This window comes from Echinops telfairi, unplaced genomic scaffold (assembly GCF_000313985.2).
Source record: "Echinops telfairi isolate 266 unplaced genomic scaffold, ASM31398v2 ScPeMD7_7457;HRSCAF=8495, whole genome shotgun sequence".
NCBI lineage: Eukaryota > Metazoa > Chordata > Mammalia > Afrosoricida > Tenrecidae > Echinops > Echinops telfairi.
The window spans coordinates 8,890,875-8,912,895 of record NW_022111357.1 but is presented as its reverse complement, the minus strand read 5'-3'; the positions used below and the strand labels follow the sequence as shown (position 1 = coordinate 8,912,895).

Sequence of the window (22,021 nt, the reverse complement as noted above, 5' to 3'; positions counted from 1 at the left end):
CAGACTTCTCCCTTTCTCCCGTTACCCTCCCTGTTTTTTGTCTTGGATTTTTTTCCTTCTGTGTGTATGTTTAAATAACTGGTCTTATACAATATTTATCCTTTTGTAATTGACTGATTTCACTCAGCATAATGTTCTCTGAGAAGCCATGCCATGAGGTGCTTCATAGTTTTGTCAGTTTTTTTTTATCAGTGCGTAGTATTCCATTGTTGTATGGACCAAAGGTTCTTTATCCAGTCGTTAATGATGGGTATTTACCGGTAAGTTGTTGCTGACTTCTGCTCCAATGAACATGGGTACACTGAAGAATTGCTGGATCCTATGGACTTTCTATTCCCTGTTGTTTGAGGTATCTCTTATCACTTCCCACAGAGGTTGCACATTTTTATAGTCCCACCAGCAGTGTATGACAGTTCTCCACAGCCAGTTGAACTTGGCTGTCATTGTCGGTGTAAGGTAGTATCTCATCATTGCTTTAATTTGCTAGTGATCATAAGCATTTCTTATGTTTATTGGGAAATTGAATGTCGTCTTTGGTGAACTGTTCATGCCATTTGCCCATTTTTCAATTGGATTTTTTGTCTTTTTCTCCTATTTTTGGAGGGCAGTTCTCTGTATTGCTGTGGACGAGGGGTGCTCAGGAGCTCTTGGTGGGGTGAGTCCGCTTCCTCTTCGCCATCACAGGCTTCTGGCTGCGGAGGATGGCGCTGGCTCTGCGGATGGCAGCCATGCGAACGAAGGTCGGGCGGTACTTGTTTTTGCGGATCATGTGCGGGATGCTGCTGAGCGTGGCCCGGCGGTCTTGTTAATGGTGGTCCGCACGTAGGAGGTGGCCGGCTTCCGCTGGCCTGACCTCCGCTTCAGGACCACTACAACCCCCTGGCCGTCCGCCGTGGGCTCGACGCCCACCGTCTTGCGGTGTGTCAGCCCGTTGTGGCGGAAGGAGGTGCGGCTCTCAGGTGATTGGGCTCGGTGCTGTAGGTCTGCTTGTTCCTGTTGATCAGGAACCTGGAGCAGTTCCGCAGGACCATCCACTGCAGATGCGCGGACGTGGCGGCGGCTCCTCTCCCTACCGCCTCAGGAGACGGAAAGAGGTCTTTTTATATTGAAGTATTTAAAGTTTTCTATGTAGAAATTATTCTTTTATATGGGTTCTCGTTATTTTTTTCCTCTCTATTCTTTTGTTGAAGCCTTTTGATGCATCCAAATGTCTTATTTTTAGTGGGCCCTGCTCATCTATTTTGTCTTCTGTTGCATGTATTTCCTTTGTTATATATGATACTGTGTCTGGACCCTGCAATAGGGCTTTTAAGTTTGTCCATATTTTCTCATTAATTATCTTTATAGCTCTGGGATTTACATCTTGATTGTGTGTTTGTACATAGGGTGTGGTGTGGGTCCTGCTTCATTCTTCTACAGACCGCGATCTAGTTTTGCCAGCATCATTTGTTAGACTACTACTTCCCCATTTAATGTTTTTTGGTCCTTATCAAGGATCAGTTGTCTGCATTTGTTTCTGGATACTCTATTTTGTGCCATTGGTCTGTGTATCTATTTTATCAGACCCACACTATTTTAACTATCATTGCTATGCAATAGGTTTTAAAATCAGGAAGTGAGAGGCCTCCTATTTCTTTGTTCTTAAGAAGTTCATTGCATGTCCTGGGTCTCTATATGAAGTTAGTAATTACCTTTTTCCATTTCTTTAAAGAATGTAGCTGAGCTCTAGATCAGAATTGTGTGCATTTATACATTGTTTTGGTTAGTATTGTCATTTTTGTAATATTGAGCCTTCCTATCCATGAACATGGGATTCTTCCATTAATGTGGCTCTCTCTGTTTTGCAGTTTTCTTTGAATAAGTTTTGTTTCTCTGGCTAGGCTTATTCCTAAATATTTCATCTTTTGTATAGCTATTGTAAATGATACTATTTTCTTGGATTTTTGTATGTTAATCTTGTATTCTGCCATGGTGCCAAATCTTTTGTTTCCCACAATTTTTTGTTGAGTCTCTGGGTTTTTCTACATATAAAAATGATATCTGCAAAGAGAGTTTCACTTATTCTTTGCTAAGTTGGATTTTTTATATTTCTTTTTGATTTTTAATAGCTCTGGCTAAGACTTGCAGCCTAATATTGATGAAGAGTGGTGATAAGGGGCATTATTGTCTGGTTCTCATTTGCGGGGGAATGCTTTCAGTTTTTCCTCCATTGAGTGAGATGTTGGCCATTGGTTTTGCGTATATGGCCTTTATTGTATTGAGAAATATCCTTTCTATTACTTTTTTTCCTATTCCTATTTTATTGAGTGTTTTGATCAGGAATGCATGTTGTATTTGTCAAATATCTTTTCTGCATCAATTGATATGATCATATGTTTCTTATTTTTTGTTTACATGGTGGATTGTATAGATTGTTTTTCAAATGTTGAACCATCTCATCTTTGGGTGCCTGGTATAAATACCACTTGATCATGGTGGGGTTTTTGTTTGTCTTGATATATTGTTGGATTTTATCGGCCAGGATTTTGTTGAAAAAATTTGCATCTACTTTCCTTTTTTAATTTTATTTTATTATTTATTTTGCATCTGCTTTCATAAGGGTATTGGTCTGTAGTTTTCTAACTCGGTAATGTCTTTGCTTAGTTTGGGTATCAGTTTTGGCAGCTTCATAAAATGAGTTTAGGAGTTTGCTGTCATCTTTATATTCTGGAATAGTTTGTGTAGAATTGCTACCAGCTCTTCTTGGAGTGCTTGGTACAATTCCCTGATGAAGCCATTTCTTCAGGTTTTGGACTGAAGGGCATTTCTTCATGCTTTGGCCATGGACTTTTTTGTGTTGGTCCTTTTTTAATGACCTGATCTGTGGCTTCTCTCATGAGTTTGCTGAGGTTTTCTATTCACATCAGTCCGAGTTAATTTGTGTGGATCTTGAGTTTCCAAAAATTTGTCCATTTCATGTAAGTATTCAAATTTGTTTGGAGTACAGCCTTTAATAATATTGTTTTATTTTTACTTCACTCGGTTTTTTTGTAATGTCACTGCTTGTTCATCTCTTATTTTTAATTTTTGAATCTTTCCCTTAGTTAAGTTTGCCAGCAATTTGTCAGTTCTTGTCTTGTTGATTTTTTTTCCTATTTTTCAGTTCAGTATTTCTGCTCTACTTATTTATTTTCTTCTGGTGACTGAAGGTTTAGTTTGTTGCTCTTGTTCCAGATATTGACGATGCTAGGCTGTGTTGATTTTGGTTCTCTTTTTTTTTTTTTTAATGTGCGCATCGATTACCATAAATTGTCCTGAGTACTGCTTTTGCTATGTCCCTGAGGTCTTGGTCTTTATATTTTAAAAAACTCAAATTAGTTTTATACTTAAACATGATTAAACTCTTACAGACTTCACATGCTAAAGCACCTATAAAGGATAAGCTCGCCCTAGCTGTGAGTCTTTGGTAGTAGGGACAGATTTCCTTGGAATGTTTGTGGGTGAACCAGTAAAAAGTCAATCAGACTATTTTGTTTTAGAAATAGCCTAAAGTAGATCAGTATTAAAAGATTATGACTGCTATTTGATGGTGAAATTGTCGGTCCAATTCTAAGTGTATTAACTGGGAATGTTATCCATCTAAGAACTAGGCATTGGTTTTTGTTTTTTTTTATTGTTGATTGACAAATAGGCATTGGTTTTCAACCCATGATCATTCAAGCATATCAATCAGATTTAGATCTGGTGACTGGGAGGTTGTTGCTGCTCTGAAAAAATTTGTGTGTTTCGAGCCTTAGGAAGACAGTTGGCCATTAATGCTAAGAACAATAAGGGAAAAGAGATGTATCATTAAGTATTTCTTCTGCTTGTGATCCTGGCTAATGAGGGAGTGTGTTGAAAGATCTCTGAGGTCATGTCTGGGTATGATAAACCTAATGATTGATTCTATCCACCAAAGGTACCACAAAGGTAGTGCTTACTTATCTACCATGTCAATTGAATTCACTAAGTATACGAGCGTAATTTATCACTTTCTGTGGAATAACTGATTATTTTCATCACTCTTTTTTAGGAATATTTTCAAGCCCAACAGCCCAAAATTCAGGAGTGTGAAATGAAAGTGAACACTACGTTTTCAGACAGTGGTAACAGCATTATTTTAGTTAATTCTATTTGCTCAAGCCAGTATAGTCTACTTTTTTCAGAATGTTCTGAATGTTGTTTGTATTGGATCTCAAGTCCAGGAGAATTACCTCTAAAAGAAAGTCAGAGAGTGCATACTTAATTTTATGTGAATACTAATTTTTCTCTTCCTATTTTGTTTTTATAGCTTTTCAGTTGACTACTGGCATCCAGCTTTCTCCAGCATCATCTGGCATGAACAAAATGCTTCCTTCAATTTCAACCACAGCTATTCAGGTTTCCTGTTTTGGTTGTAAAAAGGTTCTTCAGAAAGGGCAAACTGCTTATCAGAGGAAAGAGTCTGCTCAGCTTTTCTGCTCCACAGCGTGCATCACTGAATTCATTTCATCGGCCAGTGTGCTGGCTCCTCCCAGGAAAACTTGCTCAAACTGCTCCAGGTATATAATTCTTAAGTACACCCGTTTTACTTGCCCACCTTGTTCTTGATCAGAATCTTGGCTATTATTTTCTATTTTTCACTTTTTTCTGAAAGCATCACCTTGCTTTATTGAAACGAAGTTGCTGCTGCTTTCAGCTCCTCTTAGAGATTTTTCAGAAGAAAAAAACTGATTAGTTGAGAGGTTTTCATAAATTATAGTATGAAGAATTCAGGTTTCTGTTTTGTTTTTTGCATTAAATCATGTGACTTTCCAAACCATGTTTTCCTGTTCTTTTCCATTGAAATTATCTAGAGGTGGGATGAACATGGGCTACTAACTGCAAGGTCAGTGGTTCAAAACTACAAACTGTTCCTTGGGGGAAAGATGAGGCTTTCTACTCCCATCAGGAGCTACATTCTCAGGTAGAAACCACAGGGGCAGTTCCACAGGGGTAGTTCTAGCCTGTCATATAGGGTTGATATGAGTCAGAATTGTGTAGATGTCACTGAGTTTTTTAGGGGAGTTTTGGTCGCATAGTGGTTATATATTCAGCTGCAATCCTCATGGTCAGCAGTTTAAAAACAATCACTCCATTGGAGAACTATGGGGCTTTCTACTCCCGTAAAGAGATCTAGCCTCCGAAACTTAAAAGGGCAGTTCTACCTTGTCCCATTAGTGTCGCTATATGTTGGCATTGATTTGTTGGCAGTGAGAGTTTAGTGACGGGTGAATGTACTAGGGGGCATTAAAAGCTCAGGGAAAAGTTCAATTATCTTCCAATTCCATTTTCCCGTGAACTTTTTGAAGCTCCCTTGTATGCCCATTTTATCATTTTAACTTGTAGGCAACATTTACTCAAAAATAAATCCTCTGACATTTATTTTAGAACTTGAAAGGTATTAAATACAATGTTTCTCTTGTAATAGTCAAGAAGCTTTTTAATTCCTTCAAAAAGTTGAATAGTCCTAAATAAACCTGTGTATGTGATTTCCATACAAGGTCTTTTTGGCTATTTTACATTTTGTAAGGCAGTTTAGATGCAAAGAAAGAAAGTACTGACTTCACTCAGGTGAAAATTGTTGAGAACTTCTACCACTAACTACGTTGAGATACGTAGTCCTTGAAAATTCTCTAGTAATATAATTCTAGGCTGTTAATACTCATTCAATCAGTGGTTCTCAACCTTCCTAATTCCGTGACCTTTTCTTTTCTTTTTTTTTTTTAATCATTTTATTGGGGCCTCATGCAACTCTTATTACACTCCATACATCCATCCATTGCCTCAAGCACATTTATGCTTTTGTTGCCCTCATCATGCTCAAAACATTTGCTTTCTACTTGGGCCCTTGGTATCAGCTCCTCATTTTTCTCCTCCCTCCCCACACCCCACTCCCTTATGAACCCTTGATAATTTATAAATTATTATTATTTTGTCATATCTTACACTGTCCTAACGTCTCCCTCCACCCACTTTCCTGTTGTTTGTCCCCTAGGGAGGAGGTTATATGTAGATCCCTGTAATCAGTTCCTTCTTTCTACTCCACCCTCCCGGTATTGCCACTCTGCCGTGACCCTTTAAAACAATTCCTCATGTTATGGTGACCCCTCCCCCCCAACCATAAAATTATTTTCGTTGCTACTTGTTAACTGTACTTATGCTACTGTTGCGAATCGGGATACCCCGGTGAAAGGGTCGTTCGACCCCCAAATGGGTTGCACCGCACAGGTTGAGAACCGCTGCATTAAGTGCTAGTTATCATGCTAAGATTAAATTTTGCTTCTAAATTAATTCCTTTCAAATAATGTTTTGGTTAAGGAGATTTGGTGGAGCTATTGTTACATGTTGGGCTACTAACAACTAGGTCAGTGGTTTACACCAAGGGAGAGAGATGAGGCTATCTGTGCCATAAAGATTTATAGCCATGTCGACCCTGTGGAGGTTTCTCTTGCTGCTGCTGCTGCTGCTGCTGCTCCCACCAGTGGATTTAATCACACGGCCCCTTTCCCACCACCCCAGCCCCACACACGATGTTAAAGGATCTAGCAAAGCACCTGGAACGCTACAAAGCTCAACGCAAGCAAGTGGAATGGAGAAAGTGAAGATTTGCTAAAATTGGAAAAAGATTTACAAGATGTTATACTACTAATCAAAGGCCTCCTTTCAACTCAACCTTCTGGAACTCTTAAAAGCTCCAACAGTTTTGTGTGTATCCTGCCCATTCACTCATGGGAAGTAGGAGACAAGTGTATGGCTACCTGGAGTGAAGGTAGTGTTTATGAAGCGGAGATTGAAGTATCAGATGAAGACAGTGGCACCGCCGCACTCACCTTTGCTGGCTGTGGCCGTGCTGCTGAGGTGTGTACCTCCACTGCTGAACCTCGAGCCTGTAGAAGAGGACAGATAGGCAAAGGAGGACCATGGCACCAAGCCCATGTCCAAAAAAAGCCTGTCCAGCATCGTGAATATAAAAAGAAGAAAGCTTTGAAAAAAGCACAAAAGAATGAAAACTTGAGCAGGAAAGAGGACCAGAAGATGAGATGGCAGCAGTTTAACAAGAGCTTATTTTGTTAGACGAGTAAGGAAGCACCCCAGTGTCACCATGACGTCAACAGACTGGAACCTGAAGGAATTGCCCATAGCTGCTACTCATTTAAGCTTTTTCATTACTACTACCACAACTCCCTTACCCTTTGTTGAATAAGTTTGTAGATAGACACTGCTTATTAAACACAGCATTTAGATGGATTATTGATCTTCCTAATGTCAGATCCTCCTTCAACCAATGGTATAATCTTATTTTGTAAGGTGATACTGTCGGGTTTTCAGGTGCTTTGAACTTGTTACGTAATTTAGTATTTCATTGGAATCCCCCCTCCCTGTCCTAAATGTACACCTAGCTGGTGTCCAATTAAGTCTAACTATAGGTTAATTTGTAAATGGCAGCATTTGTTTTGAGCTTTTTCCTCCAATAACTTGTTTCTCAAACCTATTAGGCCATCCCTAAAAGTGATTCAACTGGTTTCATAAGTTTGAAGTGAGAAACCATGTTTCGGAGCCTGTATCTTTTTTTTGTAAAGTTGCTAATTTTGCTGTGTTGATTTTTCACTTCAGGTAGTGACACCATTTTAGGATGTGTAATGTTTATATGGGAAAACTAAAAGCTAATGTAGGAAAAAAAACTAATGTAGAACCCTGTATACTGTGTAGATATTATTTTTGTAAAAAATGAAAAAATACAAGGCTAAATTAATGAACAAGAGAAAAAAAATTAATGAACAAGAGTACTGAAGTTTTTTTTTCATTAAAAGGTACTCTATTTCTTGTGCATTAATAGGGCCATAATTTTCTGTATATTATGTTAATGTACCTGAGTTTGTAATTTTTATTAACTAGATGATTCAGTTGTTAGCTTTTTTTGGGGGGGGTGGGGGTTGTAAGTGAACATCACAAATTAATCCTGAGTTGAGTTTATGCCAAATACATGCATAGAAAATGGTCTTCCTATTAATAGGAGAAGGTAATTTTTAGAATGTGTTAATTTCAGCTATGGATGTCTAACTTTTATTTCAAGCGCTATTAAAAAGGAAAAAGAAAGATTTATAGCCTCGGAAACCCTATAGTTACTATGAATCATGATCAACTTGATGGCGGTGGGTTCGGTTTGGTTTGGTTAATGTCTTGGTTTGGAATCTGATTGCCATAATTTGAATCTTGCTTCCTCCATTGGCAGTTATATTTTGTCACCCAAAATGTGATTCTTGAGTAGTTAGTGTAGCAGCTTCACCTCGGAGTTTGCAGACTCTCTGGTCCCACCAAGACCTATTTTAAACTCACAAACCTTTTTAAGTTGGATACTACTGTTGGTGTACTGGCCCCCAACAGTCGAATGGGTCCTTAGGAGTAACTAGGCAATTGTGGAAAATAATATAGAACGACAAAGTGGGCACAGGGGCTCTTTGTCCCTATGTTGGAACTAAGAGTGGATGTGTTTTCCAATGGGTATATGTAATCACAAAGTTTACAGACCTTTCAAAAGGCATACATGTAATACAGCGAACATATTACACAGGCAATGAAGTGAGTCAGCATCTTGACCTAGTGCTAGTTGACCTTGGATGCCCCTGAGTCCTCTCCAGGGGATCAATCTATGATCCCTATCAGAAAGAGACATCATAAGAGGGCGTGCTACATTTTACCATGGGTTGGGCTATAACCTGATAGCTCTTATCTACAGATAACCTTCAGGCATAGTTAATAGCCAAACGCAGGAATGATTCATCTTTTTTGGTAGCTCCTTTATGACAATTCCTATATGAGGGATTATTAGAGGGACTGTGTTCAGTCATGAGAATGTTCGTTAAGATTTATTTATGTCATAACCGTGAGGGCCTTCCCCCACCAGAGTCAGCTTTCTAGACCCTGTAATTACGAGCATAGGGAATTTGGCCTTTTACATTCTCATCCAGTTCCTTAGTTTCCCATGTACTTCAGCTTCTGGCTTGGCTGCTGGTTCAGGTGTGGTCCATTGCTGCAAAGTACTGTCACTGAAATTCAACACTCTCACTTTCTCAAGCCTTTACTATTACAGTGTCTTTTCTCATTTTTGCTCTGGGTTGTACGGTGTCCTCTTTACTTCGCTTCCTTTCTCTCTGCAGAATCATATCAGTGGAAAGGACCTTAGAGATCATACATCCCCAACCTTTTCTTTTGCTTTTGCTGAGATCTTGAGATGTTAATGTATTCTTTTGCTATGTTTAGAGTTTTCCCTGTATGTATCCTTAGTGAGTCTCCCAAACAGATTGAAAAGGCTGAAGCAGGGAAGATTTATGAGTAAACTGTTCTCAAGGGAAAGGAAACCCAATATGAGCAGAAGTGTAAGTCAAGCTTTCATTCTGGAATAAAATTCTTTTTGATAAAACTATTTTGTATGTTGATAAAAAGTCAGCGGTACTACTTAGGCTGAGAGGCTGCTCACTGAAAAGCCATTTGTGCTTTTGCCAGAACTTCTTTTTATTCCATAGTCATAGGCCCTTTGGGTATTAATCTATAATTCTCGAGGTTTTAGTTAATTTTATGTTGCTGCAATGTTTTTACAATGTGTTCGGCAACATTGAGTATTCCAATGCATTGTAACTATGTACAACAGAACAAACTACTGCCCCATCATGTGCCATCCTCATAATTGTTATGTTTGAGCCTTTGTTAAAGCCGCTTGTCAATAATAAATCATTTTAAATTTGTTTTGGATTAATGCAGTTTTTATTTTATTTCACAAGTCAAATGAAAGAAAGATTGCTTTAAGGGTGACATTTTAAATCATGTGGCAAAATGGTGTGTTTTCTGGGAGTAAAATATTTTTTAAATGTCATTTCTGAATTTTAAGTATCCCAATTGAAACCAACATATTTTTTAAACCAGCATATTCAGTTGAGATAAAAATAATCTCATACATTAAAACTCAATAAGACACTTATTCAGGCCTGTGCTAAGTTAATTTTAGGCATTTCTAACAATAAGATTAGAAGCCAATAATTTAGCATGTCTATAACAGTGTTTCTTTTGCTTCCCTTCCTATGTGGCTAATTTCTCTCAAAAGTCTATTTTAAATATCTTTTCCTTTTATCTACTCCCCTACTATTTCTCTCATCCCCTTTACCACCAACAATTACTTGTTCTGTAGTATTGTATTCATAATTCATTGATTATAATATATTGTTTGTTAAATATTTGTATTGCCCTGTAAGCCCAAGCCCCTTGACCATGGAGACCAGTTTGTACTCATCTGTATATGCCCAAGGCCTGTGTGAATTCTAGAGCCATTTTTGTCAGATGAAATACATGTGTGGCATAACTCAAGTACTATGAGTATCGATCTTTTTAGCTATAGATGGATAGATATGAGCCATGGTGACATAATGGTTACATGCTGTGCTGTTAACCACAGGGTCACAGTTTGAAACTACCCGGTCATTTTGAGAGAAAAAGGCTGGGCTCCCTATTCCCGTAAAGCATTACAGTCTTAGAAACTCGCAGGGGCAGTTCTGCCCTATCCTATAGGGGCGTTATGAGTCGGCATGCACTTGATGGCAATGAGTTTGGATCATTGCATTTTGTTGGTGGTGTTGAGCCAACAAAGCGCATGCCAGCTCAGTTTCTGTCTGTACTTTTCAGTGATGCCCTTCAAGGTGTACAACCATACTCACCCTGTTTCCAAAACGCCCTCCCCTGTGAGCATAAACTCTCTGTCTCCTCAGCTCATTCCTGTCTGGCTTTTCTGTTGTCAGTTTGATCCTATATAGATCATTCTTTTAAAGGACAAGCTATTTGGATAAGTTGTTGAATATACGTTGTTAAATGTAAACCCCCATCTACTTCACCATAATAAAGCTAGAAGAAAATTTTAAAAAGCACATGCTCAAGGCAGACAATCATTACTAGTTAATTTAAACTACTATTTGGGTTGAAGAAGACTTTAGAGGGGTATTTTTGGATGAAGGTTTAATGATGATGTAGGGGAATTAGTTTTCTTACATTGAACCTCTTTTGTTCAGAACTCATCCACAGAATCTGTGATCAAAATGCTCAGTGATGGTTGGGCGGCACTGTCTCGTTCTTCTGGTCTCATAGCAAAGGAGGCAGTTGCTCCTGGAGACCATGAGCCCCACATCCCATAGGCTCCTTCTGTTCCAGACTAGTAGAGCTATATTTCAAACTAGTAAAATAATGATGCTGTGATAATGATATTGTCTTGTGATTGTTTTCATTGAAGAAGGCTGAAAGTTCATAATACCTTAAAAACGTGGAACTGTTAAAATAATATTTATTTTGGGAATATTTCTTCAGAAAACTATCATCTTGAAAGATTGCTGTCCTCAGGGTTCTAGAGATTGATATTTCTTCTACCAGCAGCTCTTCAATTTTTTGGTTTCAGGACCCCTTTTCATTATTGAAAAATTTTAAATGAGAGGTTTAGTGTATGTAGGTTTATTTATTAGTACTTAGTGTGTTATCAACTAAAACAGCTGATAAATTTAGAATATTTATTTAACTCATCTAAAAGTTATTTACATGCTAATAATATTTCTTTAATGAAAAATAACCACATTTTCCTAAGTAAAAATTTAGTAGAGTAGCATCATTTTATTAGTTTTATAAACTTCTTGAGTGTTTGGCTAGATTTTTCTGTTGTCTTGTCCTATCTGTTGTAATATGTTGTTTTGGTTAAAAATCTAGGATGAAAATCTGGATTCTTAAGCCTGTGGTCGAAAAATGGAGAGAGATGTTTTCCTATCCTTTTTATATTATTATGAATGTTCTGTGTAGTACCAAAGGACAAATGGCAGTTTCTTAAAAACTTTGTTGCATTGTGGAGTCTGAAACCACATCAGTGAACTTTTTGTACTCTTTAGGTTAAGATCCTTTTGTCCTTGAATCCCTGGATGACTTTTGTCACATCGTGCTACAGAGCCCTTAGAAACCCTATTGGTTTACCGAGCAGCTCTTCCAGAAATTACCATGTTTTTAAAGCCCTATTTGTTAATAATACCACCAATCTTATCAGAAAAATCTTCTAAGATTATAAAACGTCCAAGCTTAATGTGGCAGGTACAAGTTTTCTAAAATTCAAATTTCACTTGAAAGCTCGAATTTTCTCATTGACAGCAAATGCTATTGTGGGTTTTTTTGTTTTTGTTTTTTGAAAATCTTTTGAAGTAACAGGTCTCACTTTGTTCAATTTTGAGAAGATTCCACTTTTGCGTAATAGTTTGCTGGTTTTTCTTTCAAGAAAAATGTATTCTGTGAAAAACAAGACAAAACAAAACACCAAAACCAGCTAATTCAGATTGCACCTCCTAACGTTCCCATTATGTCCTTTTTACTTGAGACAGGAGTTGTACTTTGGTGTACGTTAAAAGAGAAAATCATGTTTATTTTTACTGTCTTCTAATATGGTGTCTCACAGCTCACCGATTTCAATCAGCTTACTACACAATTTTTTTTAAATGAGACCACCAAGAAAAGTATACGAATGGATCAATAGTTAATAAAATTATTCATTTTTACAGCTTCATATAGACCATTCTTAAAATCTAGGACGCTTGGGAGTAATGCAAGTCCATGCTAGTACATTTTGGTGTCACTGCCTTGATTTGTGCTGAGAATGGGATTTTTACCAATCACTGCTTTTCACCATCCATTCAAATGTCAACACAGTAAAACAGGCAAAGAACATCTTATATTAGTTTTAATATAATTTTGCTTTGTAGACCCCAAAATTTTTGAGGAGCCTTCGAGTTTGCTGACCATTCTTTGAAACCTATGTCCTGGAGATGGATTCCTGTAGATCTCCAAGTTGCTAATGTTATTCATACATGTAATTGTTCTTCACTTTTTTAAATCAACAACAACTACTATATAAGCTTGGTGGTCCTCAGAACAACACTTAGAGGTGTTTTTATCATCTCTCCTCTGTAGATGAGGAAATTAGCATTGAGATTATAACTTCTCCAAGATTACGTAATGTAAGAGAAATATATATATCACGTTTAGGCTTCTCTTTCTAAGATTGTTGTCCTTACTACTATTTACACATTGTCAGGTAAATAGAACAGCTAGGGAGAAGGCTTGAGTAAGAGACTTAGTTGAGGAAGAAAAAGGAAGTGTAATTGTCATGCAGGTGTTTAATGGTGCCATTTTCATTTCTTTTCAGAGACATTTTAAATCCAAAGGATGTGATCAGTGTTCCAGTGGAAGATACTACTGCTAGCAAAAATTTTTGCAGCCAATCTTGTCTCTCATCTTATGAAGGGAAAAAATCATCTGTTACTCTATGTAGTAATAGCATGTTAACCAAATGCAGCATGTGTCAGAAAGCTACTGGTGTAAGTTCCAAGTTTTATTTTTTTTTAGCATTCATAAACTCAATTCCTATGATTCTACTTTTACCAGAGGTTTTGACTGATTTTTTTTGTTTGCCTGTTTTTAATTCTTAGATTCAGTATGAAGTAAAATACCAGAATGTGAAGCATAGTCTTTGCAGTAATAGCTGCTTTTTAAAGTTTCACTCTGCTAACAACCTCGTCATGAATTGTTGTGAGAACTGTGGGGTGTATTGTTATACAAACTCTAGCTCATTCCATGTGCTCCAGATGGAAGGACAACCCCGGTACTTTAATAATTCAAAGACTCTTACAGCATGTAAGCAGGTATGGATAAAGATTGATTACTTAACATGAGGTAGTATCATCTGAATTGACTGCATAAGGTTTAAATGAAAAACAAGATTCTACTAATTGGATTATGAGTAATTCTGCTAGGAAATTGGGGAGCTATAGATCTGAACACCTTTACACAATGATAAGGTGATGTAGAGATGAAATTTTTTAAAAGCCTTCTGGTAGTTTTTCTTATGTAAGAATTCTTGATAAATGATGGAGGTTTTCCCAAAGAATCTCAGGCTGATTATTTTACTAAGGAAAGGCAAATAAGTAGAAGCCTGTTTGTAAACCACAAATAAACTAGCAAAAATAACACTAGTCTACTGTAAGATCTAGACATAAGTGTTTTTAATTCCCTATGTTTAAACTCCTAAGAAAGGTAAAAGATGAATCAAGATAGTCATAAGCCTTTTCTGAATTAGTCATAGAAAGAAATAAACTAATGCTGAACTGTTCTCCTGATAAGAGAGACTTGGGTGAGAACTTCGGAGAGCAGAGGCAATTTGATGGACTAAGTGAGATGAGCACTGTTGGTAATATGACTCACATGATGGGGCTCATAGATCTTATTTGTTCAAATGATACACCCAACTTGCACCTTTAAGTTCTTAAAAATAAGCAACTGAAAATCAGAGTTCCAGTGACCGACGACTCAGCACAGTTCATCTATGAGCCACCTCTTTTCTACTGGAACATATGCTATCAGGAAAGGAACCTATATTGGGTCCAAAATGGTATGGTGGAAGGCAGAGAAGAAAAATGCTATTTATTCTTTCTCCTTCACTCAATAAGTAGGGCTTGTTTTATTTTTACAAGCCAGTATTGAATGGTTAGGTATTGAGCACATGTCCTAGGGTAGGACTGCTCGGACTAAAGTCAGGCCCCATCACCCCTCAGAGCTTTCCTCCTCCTGGGAGATGCTGTGTGGGAGTGATCCTGGAGACCTGTAGCCAAGAATTAGAAGTTTCCAAATCTATGAATCTAAAAATAGACGGCCTTTTCTTTTTAAAAGTGGATTGTTTGGTATGAACTGTTGACTGGAAAACTGATCTACTCTGTAAACTTTCTCTCAATTCATAGTAACAGCTAACTGTTTTTTTAACAATCTGCCTCCCCAAATAAAGGTGATTGGTGTAGTTAGAAGTATTTTGGCCACATCTCCCCAATAGAGTATGTTAAATACTTGACCTTTGGATGTGAATGATAAATTTAATGATAATAACACCATTGCTTGGTGTTAAATATTGGTGAATTATTAGATATTTTTCAAAATATAAAACTTAAGTCACATTAATAAAGGGTTAAAGAGGAAATTTCAAAATTAACCCTTTTTTGTTTGTTTCTTTGTTCTTTTGCTCATAGCCAGTTCTTTCACATACAGATCATTTCATTTATCTTTGCATTTTGTGCTCCCCAAAACCAGTGCTATGCCATCATTACCATTAATATCTTATTACTTAGTCCAGGTTCTGGTTTCAGCAGACAGAATACAGGGGAAGCCTCTTGGTTGATGTCTTGTTCCTTTGCGCCTTACTGCTTATTGAGCTCCCGTCACTTCTGACTGCGTGTCTGCTGCTGTCTGACAGTAGAGTTGGAGGTCAGGTTAGCTAGAGTAGCCGTGATTTCTCTCCTTTTAAGTTTTCCTAGCGCCAATCAGGGTTGTCCTGGATTAATGCCCAAGCTGACGTTGAGAAGAGATTCATTATTATAAGTCTTTTGTTTTTTCATCTGGGAATACCTGGGTGTTCCAAACAATTAATGTGCTCAGCTGCGAAACAGAAGATTGGAGGCTTATGACTCCTCAGCGACTTCGGAGGAAAGTCTGGCAATCTACTTGCAAAAAGTCAACCACCAAGAACTTCTGGCGCACTGCCTAATACGCATGGGGTCTCCATCAGCTGGAATCAACAGCAACTAGTTTTGGTTTATTTATCTAGTTTTGATTGCCTAGGATGACGAACATTTTCTATGGCCTGTTTCTTCATTACTTGCATTTATATTGTTACATATCTGATAAATTTCATTTTCTAATAGATGAATAATTTATACCCTTAATTTTATAGCCTTTACAATCTATATAGTCCTTTTTACTGTTTTAAAAGTGCTTAAAATAAGGATTCATTTTAAAAGGATTCAGGGGCTCAAGTGGAGGGAAGATGCTGTGGGAATGCTGACGGCTGCGTGTGTGCAGATGTGCTTGACACAGTGAATGAGTGTATGGATTGTGATGGGAAGTGTAGGAGCCCCCAGTAAAAGTATTTAATAAAAAGGGGTGAGAAGCAAGATACGACAAAATAATAATTTATAAATTATCAAGGGCTCATGAGGGAGGGGAAAAATGAGGACCTAATGTCGGGGGGCTTACGTGGAGAGAAACTGTTTTGAGAATGATGAACAAATGTGCTTTACACAATTGATGTATGTATGGATTGTGATAAGAGTTGTATGAGCCCCTAATAAAACGATTTTTTTTTAAAGGAAATAAAAAAATTTTTAAAAAGGGGGTGGGATTCATTGACATTATTTGTAATATTTTAACCATGAGCAGTGATAGTGGGTATATTTTTGTTTATTAAAAATATGTATCAAGTGCCAGAAATATGACTTATTTTAATTTCTAAACAGAAACCAGCCAAAATACTTCCACCTGTACCTTTAAAATCACTGAGGCACTCAGATGAAATTATTGAGACCACCAATGACTTTGGCAAGACAGAGCTTTTCTGCTCTCTTAATTGTTTTTCTGCTTACAATAAAGCTAAGCTGGAATCTTCCACAGGTACTGTCTGTTTAGCAATTGTCAAAGGTATAGTTACTGAAAGTTAGTAAAGAGGAATATTATGTGTTTTTCATATATAACCTTGATTTATTTCTAAGTAAAACTGATTTGAAAGTAAAACAATTCAAAATGTGTTACAAAGAACAGTTTTTAGGTGTTTTGTTTTTCTCACCACGAGAATTTTGTATTTATTTGTAAAGATTATTGTATCAGCTTGATACCCGGTGTCTTCTTTTTTAAGGCAATATTTAAAGGGGGAAATGAAAGACACATGTCATGTTGGATTAAGCCCTTGAGTGGTGTGCTCCGTTTGTGCTTGTCTGCAAACCGAGCAGCTGGCAGCGTGAGCCCACCAGTCGCCATGTGCTAGAAGGGCCTGGCTGTCTGCGTCTATAAAGGTTATATAGCCAAGAAAACCAGTAAGCAGTTTTACTCTGGAACATAGGGGGTCACCACCAGTCAGAATTGAGAGTAACAGGCTTTTATTTGGTCATCGATTATTTGGATCCTTTAGTAAATGAATGGATTTATATTGATATATTTATTGAGCACCTACCACAAGATTGGGTGCATAGGAAGCACTCAGTTAATCTATTGGTTTAATTCACTTATATTTATGGTACAGAATTGTTATAATACCAAATATAGAACATTTTATCCAATTGACTCCTGCTTTGTAAAAGTAAAACGATCAGCATTATTGTTAAAGTAAATCTAGTTCAAAGTACACTTATAGAAAAAGAGCCTCCTTTACTACCAGAGGTGCCTTTTACATTTACTATAGTGTACTTGGAGCTTGTCCATTGGCTTATTAGAAAATCTCTTCAGTATTAGCATGGACACCAACCTAACTCCATTGGTATCGAGGTTGAACTGTACCTGTTAAGAGTAAGAGTTTATACCCATTATAAGCCTCGAAGAATAAGAAATTATACACATTGAGAGATTGCATAACTCAATTACCATAGAGTCACTTATGACTCATAGCAACCCTGTAGAAAGCCTGTACATTTTCAAGATTGTAGCTCTTTACAGGAGTAGAAACGCCCTGTCTTTCTCCTGGGGAGCAGCTGGTGGTTTTGAACTGCTGACCTTGGTGATTAGCAGCCCAAAGCATAAATGCTACGCGAATAGGGCTCTTTAAGAGATTGTATAGGTACTGCTTATGTTTCCCTTGGCTAATTTTACAGCAGAAATTTGTTTATAATTTTAAGTGATCTATATAAAAAGATGGAAAAATGGTGTGCCAAAAGCTATAAAATTATGAGAAAGTATAAACTATCAATGTAATATTGTTACTATTATCCTGAAGAACCTGGCTATTCCTAAAACCTAATATGTATTACTCCAATTAATAAGCATTACTTAGATTAGACTACCACCTAAAGCAATCCGATATTTGTACTGCCCCTTGAACCATTTGTTATTAACAATGTTGGTGATTGATTCTGCTTGGTCTATTTTTATCAGTAAATGTTTCCACGGTGCAAGAGGCTTCGAGTGAGCTGCTTCCTCTGCAGAAAGACACGACTCCAGTTATAAGCAATATAGTATCCCTGGCAGATCCTCATGGCGACCTCTCTCCTGGACACTCTGATGACCTAGAAAGTATGAAATGATTTGAAGATATTTTATGTAAACACTATTTTTCCATGCTTGATAAATCTGTCTGTATCCTAACTTACTTTTTGTTTCCTGCTGTACAATAAGCATTTACAATTTATGATGCTATTTTGTAGATGAGAGTATAAGATCGTAAATTTATGCCCTTATTAACTTCACAGATACAGTTTCTCCAGTAACAGCAAATGACATCTCAAATGTAAGTTTTACTATTTCTTTGGCATTTATTTTATGTTTAAGCAAGATGTTTATGCGTGCTTAAGCATATTCATCCCTATTTTCAACTTAAATCTTAAAACATATATACCAACTAAATAATCTCTGAATGTAATGTCTGCTATTCACATTGTTTCCCAAGTCTCAAGTTTGTCATCAAATTTGTAATCATATATTTCCTCTGTGTTCTTTAAAATTCTTGTCACCTGGGCAACAAAACTTTGTTTTACATTAAAAGGGTTTGGTGAACATTAAATGCTAAATCTAGACAGCAAAGTTATAGTCATTAGTGTTTCCCCCTAGTGGAGCTCATAAGGTAACTCATCCATTCATTTTACTGTTACTAGAATAGTTCTGTTCAGTGTTTTAACAGATTATTTGAAAACTGCTCATTTGTTCTCATTTTCTTCCAAAGACTCCGAAGAGTCCCCCCAGTGAATCAAGCAGTGGTGTTGCTAATCATAGTGGGGAACAGCCAAGCCTTTCGCCACCCTCACCGGGACTCAGCCAGTGCACAATTGACTCTGAGGTAGATGTACAAAAAGATGGAGTGTCAAGCCAGGATTCTGAAGACAATATGAAAACTATGAAGATAAATGATGGACTGTGTCACTCAAAATTTGCACCCAAAGATCAAAAAGTTAAAAGGAAATCACAAAGTATTAAAAAATCCCAGGTTTCAAATCCGCATTTGGAAAGCAGCAGTAAAAAGGAGGTGACTTTCTGTTACTCATGCCAATTGTACTGCCAACATTTTTTAAGCTATGAGGGAGAGTCTTGTGCTACCCATGGGATTTCTAATTGGAAAAAAACTCTGGAAAAATTCAGAAAGCACGAAACAAGTGAGATGCATTTGAAGTCATTGCAATTTTGGAAAAAATACCAGCTTTGTGATGAAGCTATCAATAATTTTTCTATTCATTCAAAAAAAGTTGAGGAAAACAAAAACTATTTAAAGTTTATCATTGAAACTATTTTATTTCTTGGAAAGCAGTGCTTACCGTTCAGTGGAAATGACCACTCTGTTTCATCTATAAATAAAGGCAATTTTTTAGAATTATTAGAGATCAGAGCAAAGGATAAAGGAGAAGGGACATTTCGACTGATGAGCTCACAAGTTGACTTCTATAATAGCTCGCAAATTCAAAGTGAAATTGTTGAAATTATAAAGGCTGAAATGCTACAGGCAATCGTGAATGAGATCAATGTTTCCTCCGCTTTTTCTATCATATGTGATGAAACAACTGATAGTAGCACTAAAGAACAGCTTTCGATCTGTGTACGATACCTACAAAAAACACCAAAGACTATCTTAATAAAAGAAAGATTTTTGGGTTTTATTGATACTGGAGAGATCCCTGAACCCAACTTACAAAAGATTATCAAAACTTACCTGCAGCAGATTGGAGTTGATGTGAAAAACATGCGTGGCCAGTGCTATGATAGTACCATTAATTTAAGGGGAAAATTCAATAAAATTGCAGCAGAATTCAAGAAGGAAGAGCCAAGAGCTGTATACATGCATTGCTATGCACATTTTTTGGATTTAGCAGTCATTAGGTTTTGTCAAGAAGTAAACGAATTTCGAAGTACTCTAAACACTCTTAGTGCTTTGTTCAGCACTATTTATATGTCAGGGGAAATGGTGGCAAAGTTTCAAAATATTTGTAACCTAAGTCAAAACAAGACATGCAAGAATCATTCATCACAGACTTGTTGGGCAGTCCATGATCATACATTGCTATCGGTGATTGAGGGTCTTCCAGAGATTATTGAAACCCTCGAAGTTATATCAAGCCACTCCTCACACACAAATTTGGCTGATGAGTTGAGAAATTTGTTGACGTTACTTTCCAGATTTGAATTTATCTTTTGTTTAAAATTTCTTTATCGTGTGCTGAGTGTTACAAGAATTCTTTCCAAGGAGCTACAGGGTAAAACTCTGAATATTTTTTCTCTGTCTTCAAAAATAGAAACCATCTTTGAATGCTTATCATCTGAGAGAAATGATAGCAGTTTCAAAACTCTTTGGGATGAAACAGAAGAAATATGTCAAAAAATAACATGTGAAGGTTTGGAAGTTGAAGAACCTCTTCAGAAAAGAAGAAAAATTCAGAAAATAACAGATCAGAGTGATTCAGATAGGATATTTTCTACTTCAACTGAAGAGCAGTATAAAACTAATATTTATTACCAAGGATTAGATACTATATTGCAAAATTTAAAATTATATTTTTCAGAGTTTGATTATTGCAAAATAAAGGAAATTTCAGAACTACTATTTAAATGGAATGAGCCACTAAATGAAACAACAGCCAGACACGTTCAAGAATTTTATAAGCTTGATACAGATATTGTCCCAGAACTTAGGTTTTATCGACACTACGCAAAGCTCAACTTTGTCGTGGATTATGAGTACATCGACTTCATGAATCTTGGCTATTTATTTATTCAACATGGTCTTTACAATAATATTCCTGGTATCTCACAGCTATTACATATTGCTTTGTCTTGGCCAATAACTTCAGCAAGTGATAAAAGTTCATTTTCTGTCCTGCCCCGCCTTAAGATGTTTTTGTGTCACAGCACAGGACAGGAGCGGCGGAGCGGCCTGGCCTTAATGGCTGTTGAGCAGGAACTGGTGAACAACCTGATGGAGCCTGAAAGGCTCACTGGGATTTCTGAAAAGTTTGTCGGTCAGCTGAAAGAGATGTGATGCTTGCTCATTTTAATTCAAGCTTGTGTTTCTGTTGGAGCAGTGTTTTTATTCAAAAATGTTCTCTTAAGAAAAGGGAAATGATGTGAAGGAATGTTGGGAAACTGATTGTGCTAGCAATTGTACAATACTGTTTGCTGGGATTGAACTCCCAATTATAAATAAATAAATATTTTTGGATGTGGTCTAAGAAAAGCCGTTTTTTAATTGGACAATGTTTTGTTGTGTATATTTTGGCCACGGTTAGAAAAAAAAATTACATGATTAACAGTGAATATGAGGAAAACAAAGATGTTCTAGAATTGATTGTGGTATAATTCTTTTTTTTCATTGTTTTATTAGGGTCTCATACAACTCTTACCACAATCCATACATACATCAATTGTGTAAAGCACATTTGTACATTCACTGCCCTCATCATTCTCAAAACATTTCCTCTCCACTTAAGCCCCCAGCACTATGTCCTCATTTTTCCCTTCCCTCCCCGCTCCCCTCTCCCTCATGAGCCCTTGATAATTTATAAATTATTATTTTGTCATATCTTGCCCTGTCCAACGTTGGTTCCCCCTTTCCAATCCACTCTCCCTCTACCCTCCCAGTATTGCCATTCACACCACTGGTCCTGACGGGATCATCCGCCCTGGATTCCCTGTGTTTCCAGTTCCCATCTGTACCAGTATACATCCTCTGGTCTAGCCAGACTTGCAAGGTAGAATTCGGATCATGCTGGTGGTGGGGGGGTGGCATTTAGGAACTAGAGGAAAGTTGTATTTTAATTGTGGTGATAATTATACAACTCTTCTTGATATGATGATATGATTGAATTAATGAGTTGTATGACGTGGTTGAAGTGCTAATAAAACTGTTGAAATAAAAGCAGTTTCCAACAAAACCTGTAACATATGTTTCAAAATTCATGGCATAAAG

At 37.1% G+C, this 22,021-nt stretch overlaps 1 protein-coding gene and 2 pseudogenes across 5 annotated transcripts in view; 2 read left to right on the top strand and 1 right to left on the bottom strand.

Moving 5' to 3' along the window:
• ZMYM1 (zinc finger MYM-type containing 1) overlaps positions 1-21,274 on the top strand; it is a 37,993-nt gene extending 16,719 nt beyond the window's left edge. For 4 of the 5 annotated variants that reach the window (XM_045298864.1, XM_045298867.1, XM_045298865.1 and 1 more), the window contains 8 exons: positions 4,052-4,124; positions 4,310-4,559; positions 13,253-13,424; positions 13,536-13,748; positions 16,386-16,539; positions 18,010-18,147; positions 18,324-18,361; positions 18,794-21,274. In XM_045298864.1, the coding sequence (XP_045154799.1) occupies positions 4,052-4,124; positions 4,310-4,559; positions 13,253-13,424; positions 13,536-13,748; positions 16,386-16,539; positions 18,010-18,147; positions 18,324-18,361; positions 18,794-21,094 (3,339 nt within the window). In that variant the 3' untranslated portion in view covers positions 21,095-21,274. The remainder of the gene's footprint in view (positions 1-4,051; positions 4,125-4,309; positions 4,560-13,252; positions 13,425-13,535; positions 13,749-16,385; positions 16,540-18,009; positions 18,148-18,323; positions 18,362-18,793) is intronic. The other variant, XM_045298868.1, reaches the window with a different exon arrangement.
• Positions 638-1,701, bottom strand: LOC105978844 (annotated as a pseudogene).
• LOC105978843 lies at positions 6,570-7,113 on the top strand (annotated as a pseudogene).
• Positions 21,275-22,021: the final 747 nt, after the last annotated feature.